The sequence below is a fragment of the Notothenia rossii genome, assembly GCF_949606895.1.
Source record: "Notothenia rossii genome assembly, chromosome: 11".
In the NCBI taxonomy this organism is placed as follows: Eukaryota; Metazoa; Chordata; class Actinopteri; order Perciformes; family Nototheniidae; genus Notothenia; species Notothenia rossii.
In genome coordinates this window covers 57,903,613-57,915,646 of record NC_136910.1, presented here as the reverse complement: position 1 = coordinate 57,915,646, position 12,034 = coordinate 57,903,613, and the positions used below count along the sequence as shown (strand labels likewise).

General features: G+C 38.3%; 1 protein-coding gene across 1 annotated transcript in view; it reads left to right on the top strand.

The window, feature by feature from the left end:
* LOC307025349 (G protein-coupled receptor kinase 5-like) overlaps positions 1-12,034 on the top strand; it is a 28,806-nt gene that overhangs the window by 6,549 nt on the left and 10,223 nt on the right. Inside the window, exons 4-11 of the mRNA XM_079659983.1 lie at positions 1,340-1,417; positions 2,020-2,117; positions 3,891-3,983; positions 4,313-4,376; positions 4,654-4,794; positions 6,213-6,403; positions 8,007-8,044; positions 11,700-11,789. Of these exons, the coding sequence (XP_079516109.1) occupies positions 1,340-1,417; positions 2,020-2,117; positions 3,891-3,983; positions 4,313-4,376; positions 4,654-4,794; positions 6,213-6,403; positions 8,007-8,044; positions 11,700-11,789 (793 nt within the window). The remainder of the gene's footprint in view (positions 1-1,339; positions 1,418-2,019; positions 2,118-3,890; positions 3,984-4,312; positions 4,377-4,653; positions 4,795-6,212; positions 6,404-8,006; positions 8,045-11,699; positions 11,790-12,034) is intronic.

Sequence of the window (12,034 nt, the reverse complement as noted above, 5' to 3'; positions counted from 1 at the left end):
TGAGGAAATGACATTTAAAGTGTGTGGCAGGCGCTCCTTAAAACTCAGATTTATGATGAAACAGAAACGTTGGCAGATCACCAACAATCCGAGGAAGAAGGAGACGGAAACATTTATAAATAAGTCACTGAAAAGAAGTCATGGGTGTTGTGGGTTTGTCAAAGTAATTACGCGGTACACTGGATTTAATTACTCAGTTTATAATGATTCTACTTTAAAGAGTCCTCTCCTGCTGATGTTCAGGTGTATATCAGTATGTAGTGTCTCTACTTTAAAGAGTCCTCTCCTTCGGATGTTCAGGTGTATATCAGGATGTAGTGTCTCTACTTTAAAGAGTCCTCTCCTGCTGGTGTTCAGGTGTATATCAGTATGTAGTGTCTCTACTTTAAAGAGTCCTCTGCTGCTGATGTTCAGGTGTATATCAGTATGTAGTGTCTCTACTTTAAAGAGTCCTCTCCTGCTGATGTTCAGGTGTATATCAGTATGTAGTGTGTCTACTTTAAAGAGTCCTCTCCTGCTGATGTTCAGGTGTATATCAGTATGTAGTGTCTCTACTTTAAAGAGTCCTCTCCTGCTGATGTTCAGGTGTATATCAGTATGTAGTGTCTCTACTTTAAAGAGTCCTCTCCTGCTGATGTTCAGGTGTATATCAGTATGTAGTGTGTCTACTTTAAAGAGTCCTCTCCTGCTGATGTTCAGGTGTATATCAGTATGTAGTGTCTCTACTTTAAAGAGTCCTCTCCTGCTGATGTTCAGGTGTATATCAGTATGTAGTGTCTCTACTTTAAAGAGTCCTCTCCTGCTGATGTTCAGGTGTATATCAGTATGTAGTGTCTCTACTTTAAAGAGTCCTCTCCTGCGGATGTTCAGGTGTATATCAGGATGTAGTGTCTCTACTTTAAAGAGTCCTCTCCTGCTGATGTTCAGGTGTATATCAGTATGTAGTGTCTCTACTTTAAAGAGTCCTCTCCTGCTGATGTTCAGGTGTATATCAGTATGTAGTGTGTCTACTTTAAAGAGTCCTCTCCTGCTGATGTTCAGGTGTATATCAGTATGTAGTGTCTCTACTTTAAAGAGTCCTCTCCTGCTGATGTTCAGGTGTATATCAGTCTGTAGTGTCTCTACTTTAAAGAGTCCTCTCCTGCTGATGTTCAGGTGTATATCAGTATGTAGTGTCTCTACTTTAAAGAGTCCTCTCCTGCTGATGTTTAGGTCACTTTGGGATTTTAGCCTTTGCAGATAATTGACATGCTATAAAACAAAAAAAACACCTTTAAGGAACCGACCTGTTATCCTCTCTTCTTCTGAACATCTGTTTCTTCTTCTTCATTTATTTTAGGACGACTTCGAGATGAAGTCAGACGAAGAGAGGAAAGATTTCGGTGTCAACATCATCGAGAAATACCTCATGAGAAAGGTCTGGAAACGGCACACACATACAAACATCTTTACTACAAATAACGCAAAAAAAAATAGATCAAGAAAGGAAATAATAGATACATTATTAAAATATGAAATATGTGTTATTAAAAAAATATATAAACAATTAAAATGTATAAATATAAAATAAAGGGACATTTCTTCTTGGACCCTTTTTTGCTTTGTGTTTATACATCATATCTCTTGTTTATAGTACACACACCACACACACAAACACACACACACACACACACACACACACACACACACACACACACACACACACACACACACACACACACACACACACACACACACAAAGTTCAGTTCTAATGTCAACAACACTGTGAGCACTAGCTATAAATTCCTGGCATTTAAAAAGCCTTCTCCTTACTCATTCATCCCTCAGGCCATAAAACGATTAGCACCTGAACTTTTTAAAGAAAATCCATAAACATTCATCTGTTTTGCACTTTGCAAATTATTGATCTAATATATAATTCTGTGACTTCAGTTTGTCATTGCCATATCTACACTTAGCTGACATGCACATGACAGCCGTGAAACGATTGTTTGACCGTCTTAATGCTTTGTCTGCAGTCGATAAAGTGTGTGTACGTGGTGCAGAAACACGAGCAGAGCTGCATCCGCCGCCTGGAGGTCGACTCCTGCACCGACGTCTTCCTGAGCTGCAGGGAGTGAGTTCACCTCTCTCTCTTTCTGCTAACATACGTGCGCATTAAATTAAATTAACGATGATACGACACGATAATACTCAGATCAAGTCTGAAATGTGACTAGCATCACAGCAGCTCCATGTGTAACATCAACAGACACATATCAAGACACAACACACAGCAGAGATGGAGGACTCGAGTCCTGGACTCGGACTCGAGTACCGATTTTCGGGACACGGACTCGGCACTGATTGACGCGACTCGGACTTGGACTCGTGAATTCTCGCGCACGATGACTTGGACTCGACTACGACTCTCCCTAGGTGACACGGACTTGGACTCGGACTCGAAGAGTGGTGACTCGAGAGTGACTTGGACTCGTGACTTGGTGACTTGAATCAGAATCCCTTTATTAGTCCCACAGAGGGGAAATGTGCAGCGTTACTGCAGGAAAGAGCCACAGACAGCTTAGTTTTGCATATCTGACATGCGTTAAAAACAAATAGTAAGTTATAATATAATAAACAATATGATGAAAAAAGATAAAAACAAAAGTTACATAATTTTCAAAAATACAGATCAAAAACTAATTAAAGAAAGGTTTAATAGAAAGGTTTTATAAACAGCTCGTGAAATAAACAAGGTGAATTACAAACCTTCATTACTGTGGGTTGTAAAATAGTTCTGTAAACTTCATTCTTCCAATTGCATTTAAAGTAACAATTACATGAGACGATAAAGGCTTTGAGAGTTTGGAAATGTGGGTTCAAATGTGCTTGAATGTCTCTCTTAAAGAGCCATATCGACCTTATATATATACGATACGATAATACTTTAATAATCAGATCAAGTCTGAAATGTGACTAGCATCACAGCAGCTCCATGTGTAACATCAACAGACACATATCAAGACACAACACACAGCAAAGATGGAGGACTAGTCCTGGAATCGGACTCGAGTGCCGATTTTCGGGACTCGTGACTCGACACGGACTCGGCACTGATTGACGCGACTCGGACTTGGACTCGTGAATTCTTGGGCACGATGACTCGGACTCGACTACGACTCTCCTTAGGTGACTCGGACTTGGACTCGGACTCGAATAGTGGTGACTCGAGAGTGACTTGGACTCGTGACTTGGTGACTTGACTACAACACTGATACATAGAAAGGTTTTATAAACAGCTTGTCAAATAAACAAGGTGAATTACAAACCTTCATTACTGTGGGTTGTAAAATAGTTCTGTAAACTTCATTCTTCCAATCGCATTTAAAGTAACAATTACATGAGACGATAAAGGCTTTGAGAGTGTGGAAATGTGGGTTCAAAAGTGCTTGAATGTCTCTCTTAAAGAGCCATATCGACCTTATATATATACGATACGATAATACTTTAATACTCAGATCAAGTCTGAAATGTGACTTGCATCACAGCAGCTCCATGTGTAACATCAACAGACAAACATCAAGACTCAATACATGAAAAACAAACATGTAACATAACAGCAGGACCAGTGAGAGCTGCTCAGAGAGCCTTCAGCTGGATCTGATCTGGACTCAGCTCTGTGTTCACTGAGAGGACTGACTGGAGCACAGAGGATGCTTCAGGCTGACTTTAGAGATCTCCATCAGATGGTAGCAGTTCAGGTTCTCTCTCAGAGCACGCTTTGGGTCCCAGAGGATGCTGTTGGAGCCTCTCAGGTTATGATGGTCTGTGAGTCAGAAAGGCTCTGACAGGGTGACAGGTGGAGCAGGTTTGATTTGTAAATTAACCCCTTCATTTCATGCATTAGAGATCTACACAACTACCTGAGCGAAGAACCCTTCAGTCAGTACCAGCAGAGCATGTTCTTTGAGCGCTTCGTGCAGTGGAAGATGCTGGAGAGGTCAGTGTGTGTGTGTGTGTGTGTGTGTGTGTGTGTGTGTGTGTGTGTGTGTGTGTGTGTGTGTGTGTGTGTGTGTGTGTGTGTGTGTGTGTGTGTGTGTGTGTGTGTGTGTGTGTGTGTGTGTGTGTGTGTGTGTGTGTGTGTGTGTGTGTGTGTTTGTAAAGAAGGAAACAGACAGACAAAGCACAATGACACATGACTTGGGAAGCTGGTTTTTCTGCTTGTTCTCTAAAACGCTTCATTGCTCTTACTGTTGACTCCGAGACACTTTCACTGTTTCTGTTTTTAAATCAATCAGTGACGACAAAATGCTGTGTTTCCTTTTCAAGGCGGCCAATCACCAAATACACGTTCAGACAGTACAGAGTGCTGGGGAAGGGAGGCTTTGGAGAGGTAATGTCCCGGATACAATTATGTAATGTTTATGTTAGTCAAGTTTGCAATTAAAGATATTTTAAAATGTAAAAAGTGAGAAAAATAAATAAATAATAATAAAATTTAAAATAAAATAAAATATAATAAAATATAAATTCAAATAAATCTAAACATAATACAAATATAATCAAATATCAAATAAAATAAATTGAAATATAATAACTTTATCTGTAACTTTAAATTGATCTTGAATACCATACCATTAATTACTTAACTACACCTTGATATGTCTCAGGTGTGGGCGTGTCAGGTTCGAGCCACTGGGATGATGTACGCCTGCAAGAAGCTGGAGAAAACTCACGTGAAGAAGAGGAGGGGGGAAGCCATGGCTCTGAACGAGAAGCAGATCCTGGAGACGCTGGACAGCAGATTCGTGGTGAGATTATACATCTCAAACTCTCTCTGTTCAGTGTTTTAAAATGCATTCAAGATGTTTGTGCTGATAAATAACACCACAGATAAGAGGAAACAGGTAAGAGTATTTTAGATGTGTCGGTCAACTGTCCCTTAAAAAGATAAGTCTGGTGATATTTTAATTTATCTGTCAGCTTTGAACTGCTCTCCATTAACACTCAGTTGGATTGAATCATACCTCGCTGGTAGGCGTCAGCATGTTATCGTCAATAATCGACTCTCCAGCTCTAGACTTAAGCACCGGAGTGCCACAAGGTTCAATACTTGGTCCACTTCTTTTTACCTTATATATGAATGACATGCTCCGGTGAAATCCTCATACCCTCGCCCCGCCCCCTTACTGTGTATCGCTCACTGATTGGATGATGCAGCGCATGCACTGATCTTGCTGCTGTCAGACGTTCAGCTGTGCGGCGTCATCACAAAAGGACGTCGCTTCACGTGATGCTCCGGAGGAAACGACTGTCACTGTCACTCCCCGATCTGTAGCTCTGCCCGATCTGCAGTGCGCATGTGTGAGATGGTCCGCCATATTGGACAACTCCGGACGTCAACCGTAGGAAAAGCAAAAGTAGGACACTTGACATAGTGGCTTTTGGCAAAGCTCGAAAAGAAAACTTGACGGAATAAGTGAGAAATGGATTTAACTTCTGTTAGACAGCTATATGCCATACATTTTTGCATACATTCACAGTAAATATTTATTCAGTATGATAGCTGTCTAACAGAAGTTAAATCCATTTCTCACTTATTCTGACAATTTACTTAACCCCAAATAAAAGAACCCAATAAAAAGAGTTGTTAAATAATAGTGAAGTCACGTTGTAATAACAATAAGTCATCTCTCTCAACTTTTATTTTTGAGCTTTGCCAAAAGCCACTGTGTCAAATGTCCTACTTGGGTTGCCGTCGTTTTCTGATGTTAGTGTTACAATATTCTAATATCTGTTGGTCATTTAAACATTCCCTAATAATAGTATTGCAGCGTCAATAAGTGAGGGTTACAGACAGTGTGTTTAGTGTGCAACACCACGTGTCATTTATCCTTAAATTCACGTACACAAAACATAATATTAGCTACATGCTAATGCTAACACCGTTTGAGCATACAGGAAGTCTAGTGTGTTGACAATGTCGTGAACATCCGGTTACAGAATAAAACGGTGTTATTCATTTTAAGTTACGCCATATAAATATTGTTTTTATTCCTTAGAACTCTAATCTAACATTCAAAACACGAGCCAAAAAAGTGACCCAAAGAGTTAACCAAGCCAATTTTAAATAAATAAGAAACACAATGACATTTGTGCTGATCTCTGACACCTGAATTTCCCTACGAGGAGGAATAAATCTCTACATTATTTCTTTGTTTGTCTCCAGGTGAGTCTGGGGTACGCCTACGAGACGAAGAACTCGCTCTGCATGGTGCTCACCATGATGAGCGGGGGGGATCTGAGGTTCCACATCCACAACATCGGGCAGCCGGGCCTCGACAAGAACAGAGTCCGGTTCTACGCTGCGGAGGTCTGCTGTGGAATCATGCACCTGCACAAGAAGTCAATAGTCTACAGGTGAGTGGGGGTCTGCAGGGGGATTTATTTATTTTTGTACGCCTGCTTCTTATGGCGCATTTCCAATACAGGGCCTCGCCCGGCCTCGCTCAGTATGGCTAGGCCTTGTTAGGACTGGCTCACTTTATGCTGCGTCTCCATTACAGTTTAGTAGCTGGGGCAGTAACTATAGCAACGCAGTGTAGGCGGAGCCGTGACGTCATCTTCAATGAGAACCACAGAAAAACAGCCGTTAGCTGTTAGCTGTTAGCCCTCAGAGCTCACAGCTCCTCATATCTGTTTAGAAACTAGACAAAAGTTAAACAAGTACAAACCACAGACTGCATGTGTCAGTAGGTATATTCTGATTCTGATATCTATAATATACTGTCGGAATACTTCACTACAAGGGACAGTAAACAGGTGGAAAAGTAACATTTACACTGTGCTTGAGTAGAGTTTTGAGCTTACTGTTTTTCCATTTATAACCACGTATTTTTACTCCACTTCATTTCTCTGTAAGTGTTAGGAGTGGTAGTATTTCAAGTCAAGTCAAAGTCAATCTTTCAGTTTGTGTGTACAGACTTAGAGATCGAAATACTGTTTCCCACAATCCAGACGAATGAAAAATACAAATATATTTAAAACGATGTATATACATATATATACACAATCAACAGACACATTTATACATATGCACACATGAAAGACAACAATAAAAGCATAAAAATCAAGTTAAACAAAATAAAAGTCACTTCAAAATGTGTGATGGTGTTTTCTGTATGACACGCAATGACTGAATATACTGATCTGAGATAAGATCATAAGATAAGATGTACTTTATTGATCAGAATTTGGGAAATGTTTGCGTTGCAGCAGCATCAAAGACAACAAGGCAACGCACTTAAATAGGAATTAAAAGAGTAGAAATTAAACCTTCTAAAGTTTAAACATCTCAAAATAGAAATGAAACAGCATTAAAAAAGTAGTAAATATACAAGTGACACTACTGAAGGGCCGACTGACATTAAACACAAATATAAAGCAGGATATTGTTTACATTAAGTGTGTGAGGAATGGCGTATTAATTACATATAATCGTAAAATGTACATTGTGAGTCCAGTTAACCAAAGAGAAGCTAAGGAGCAGCCAGAGGTTCAAACTGAAGTACCATGCCTGTTTGAAAAATTAAGAAGTAGAAATGTAGTACAGTGATACCAGAAAGATATTTAAGTACAGTAATTAAGTATTTGTACTTCATACTGTGCAGTTCTTGGAGAGGCAGCAGAAAGTCAAACAGGTTGATCCATGACATCATTTTGCATTAAAAAAACAATACGATCTTCTTCAATTACAAACAATTAAAGTAATGGACTGGAGTTTCCAGTTACTCGTCATCATTCCAGCTGGTCTTGTTTTTACTGCTGGGGAATTGAATTGAACAACAGTGTCTTTTATAAACACTTCATTTCTATTTGCATTTGTAATGTGCCTTTAGATAAAAGACTCAGGTTCATTTCCTCCTCTCTGTGCAGCACAAACGGTCTCTATCTCTCAGGACACGACATGTTCGATATCTCTGCTCTCATCACCTCTAAACAAAGTGCTTTGCTTCCTCCTCAGAGACATGAAGCCAGAGAACATCCTGCTGGACGACAACGGTACGTAAGAGACAGTGAAGGCATCGTGATGCCTTCACTGTCAGTGAGAAACAGAGGAGGGAGGAGTACTCAGATCTTGTACTTGAGTAAAAGTAGAAGTACTCAGATCTTGTACTTGAGTAAAAGTAGAAGTACTCAGATATTGTACTTGAGTAAAAGTAGAAGTACTCAGATCTTGTACTTGAGTAAAAGTAGAAGTACTCAGGTCTGGTACGTGAGTAAAAGTAGAAGTACTCAGATCTTGTACTTGAGTAAAAGTAGAAGTACTCAGATATTGTACTTGAGTAAAAGTAGAAGTACTCAGGTCTGGTACGTGAGTAAAAGTAGAAGTACTCAGGTCTGGTACGTGAGTAAAAGTAGAAGTACTCAGATATTGTACTTGAGTAAAAGTAGAAGTACTCAGGTCTGGTACGTGAGTAAAAGTAGAAGTACTCAGATATTTTACTTGAGTAAAAGTAGAAGTACTCAGATATTGTACTTGAGTAAAAGTAGAAGTACTCAGGTCTGGTACGTGAGTAAAAGTAGAAGTACTCAGGTCTTGTACTTGAGTAAAAGTAGAAGTACTCAGATCTTGTACCTGAGTAAAAGTAGAAGTACTCAGGTCTTGTACTTGAGTAAAAGTAGAAGTACTCAGGTCTTGTACTTGAGTAAAAGTAAAAGTACTCAGGTCTTGAGTAAAAGTAGAAGTACTCAGATCTTGTACCTGAGTAAAAGTAGAAGTACTCAGGTCTTCTACTTGAGTAAAAGTAGAAGTACTCAGGTCTTGTACTTGAGTAAAAGTAAAAGTACTCAGGTCTTGAGTAAAAGTAGAAGTACTCAGATCTTGTACTTGAGTAAAAGTAGAAGTACTCAGATCTGGTACTTGAGTAAAAGTAGAAGTACTCAGATCTTGTATTTGAATAAAAGTAGAAGTACTCAGATCTTGTACTTGAGTAAAAGTAGAAGTACTCAGATCTTGTATTTGAGTAAAAGTAGAAGTACTCAGATCTTGTACTTGAGTAAAAGTAGAAGTACTCAGATCTTGTATTTGAGTAAAAGTAGAAGTACTAAAAGTAGAAGTACTCAGATCTTGTACTTGAGTAAAAGTAGAAGTACTCAGAACTTGTACTTGAGTAAAAGTAGAAGTACTCAGATCTTGTATTTGAGTAAAAGTAGAAGTACTCAGATCCTGTACTTGAGTAAAAGTAGAAGTACTAAGAACTTGTACTTGAGTAAAAGTAGAAGTACTCAGATCTTGTACTTGAGTAAAAGTAGAAGTACTCAGAACTTGTACTTGAGTAAAAGTAGAAGTACTCAGATCTTGTACTTGAGTAAAAGTAGAAGTACTCAGAACTTGTACTTGAGTAAAAGTAAAAGTACTCAGGTATTGTACTTGAGTAAAATAGAAGTACTCAGGTCTTGAGTAAAATTAGAAGTACTCAGATCTGGTACTTGAGTAAAAGTAGAAGTACTCAGATATTGTACTTGAGTCAAAGTAGAAGTACTCAGGTCTTGAGTAAAATTAGAAGTACTCAGATCTGGTACTTGAGTAAAAGTAGAAGTACTCAGATATTGTACTTGAGTCAAAGTAGAAGTACTCAGATCTTGTTCTTGAGTAAAACTAGAAGTACTCAGATCTTGTACTTGAGTAAAAGTAGAAGTACTCAGATCTTGTACTTGAGTAAAAGTAGAAGTACCACAGTGTAGGAATACTCTATTACAGTAAAAGTCCTGCATTCAAAATGTTCCTCAAGTAAAAGTAGAAAAGTGTTCTCATCTAAATATAGTGAAAGTAGCGACAGTAAAAGTAGTCGTTGTGCAGATTGGTCCATTTCAGAATAATATATTTATTAGCAGAAATACTCAAGTAAAGTACAAGTACCTCTAAAGTGTACTTAAGTACCGTACCTGAGTAAATGTACTTAGTTACTGGTGGCCAATACATATCTCTAGAACACCGTGTAATGTTTATCTAATGGCGTGGATCTGCTGATGAAACGCTGTCTGTGTTTTGATTCTGAAGATAAGGTTCGAGTCGAGCCAGTCCTCCTCTGCCTTCGGTTCAAACAAAGGTTCAGGAAGTGAACTCCGCTCAGGTGTGGTTTCTATTTTTAGAAAAGCACCTGTTCCTGCATTCCTAGGTTAGGGTTAGGAGACCTGGATCTACCTTTGGTTCTGCGGGTTTTCAATTATTACACATTCCTGTTAAGAGCCGTAACCAGAGGAGGAGGAAGCTTTAGTATAAATAGAAAAGCTATGGTCTTAAAATACTCTCTTACGAGGGAAAGTCCGGTATAGTTAGGGACAGAAGTAAATAAACAAAACAGATTCTTCATTCGTCATCATTTCTTTTTTGGATCTTATTTCCATGTATGCTTTTGGACTTTGTTTGTATATTTCTTTTGGCATTTTTCACACACATTTGACAGATTCCTTCAGACACTTTCCACCAAGTGTTCTTTGAAAGTAGATCCATCTGCCTTCTTTAATTACTTAATTAATAAGCCCTGAATTCAAAATGTTACCTACTGAAAGTAGAAGTAAAGGAATATTATAAACAAATAGTTTCATTATTCATCATCATTTGTTTTTGGTACTTTTTAAATAAGGCTTTTGGAAACATTTCAGAAATTATTTAATATTTCTTCTGGAATTCTTCGCATTTTTTAAAATCTTTTGTGTATTTTTTAAACAAACATTTTTGGAGAGCTCCGAGGCATTCTCCAGACGTTATGCCACATCATTATCTGTGTTTTTTAAATCTTATTTTTGTCACAAGAGGTGGAAGAAACACTCAGAATCTACTCAGGTTTTTAGAAGTATTACCACCAAATATACTTTAATTAGTAACGTTTGTTTTGGATATTTCTCTCTATTACTTCTGGAATTTTTAGACATGTTTCACGTAACTTTTGGATCGTTTTCAAACGCTTCCCACACAATCTTCTGTGCATTTTTACATTTTTCTTTGCACCAAAATTGGAAGAAACACTCAGAATCTACTCAGGTTCGTTTATTTTGGACATTTCTCTCCTGGAATTTTCAGAAATCTTTCACATAATTTTTGGAGCGTTTTCCAGACAATTCTCTGTGTTTTTTAAATCATATTTTTGTCACCAAAAGTGGAAGAAACACTCAGAATCTACTCAGGTTTCTAGAAGCATTAGCTCCAAATATACTTTAATTAGTAGCGTTTATTTTGGACATTTCTCTCTCTTACTTCTGGAATTTTCAGACATGTTTCACGTAATTTTTAGGAGCGTTTTCAGACATTTTCCAGACAATCTTCTGTGTATTTTAAAATGTTTCTTTACACAAAAATGGGAAGAAACACTCAGAATCTACTCAGGTTTCTAGAAGTATTAGCTCCAAATGTACTTTAATTAGAAACGTTTATTTTGGACATTTCTCTCCTGGAATCTTCAGACATTTTTCACGTTATTTTTGGAGCGTTTTCAGATATTTTCCAGACATTTCTCTTTGTTTTTTTGGTACATATTTCTTATCACTACTCGGGTGTTGTGCTGGAGTAAATGTACTGAATGAAATGTTGTGGTTGAGCAGCTCTGGAGGAGGGGCTGACTGAGAGCTGAAGGGAAAGTCCGTCTTCTTAACGGTGGAAAAATAAACCGGTTGGGTGATTCCTATTAATATATTTGTTGTTTATTTCCTTCAGGACACATCCGCATCTCTGACCTGGGCCTGGCTGTGAGGCTGAGCGAGGGCTCGCTGGTGAAGGGCAAGGTGGGCACCGCAGGGTACATGGGTACGTTTAGATCGGTCAATATGTTGAATTTATATTTTATAATCTATTTTTTCTTGCATTTTAAGAAGTTGTATCTTTACAGAGCAGGCACTACGAAAGGAAGTGCAGTTAAAAGTGTAAGAAGTACAATATCAACAATAAATCAGATAAAAAAGACATTTAATGACAAATAAATACATTTTTTGTCTTTTTTAAGGAAATACATATTAATACAGCATACTCACCCGAATGACATGCAGTTAAGA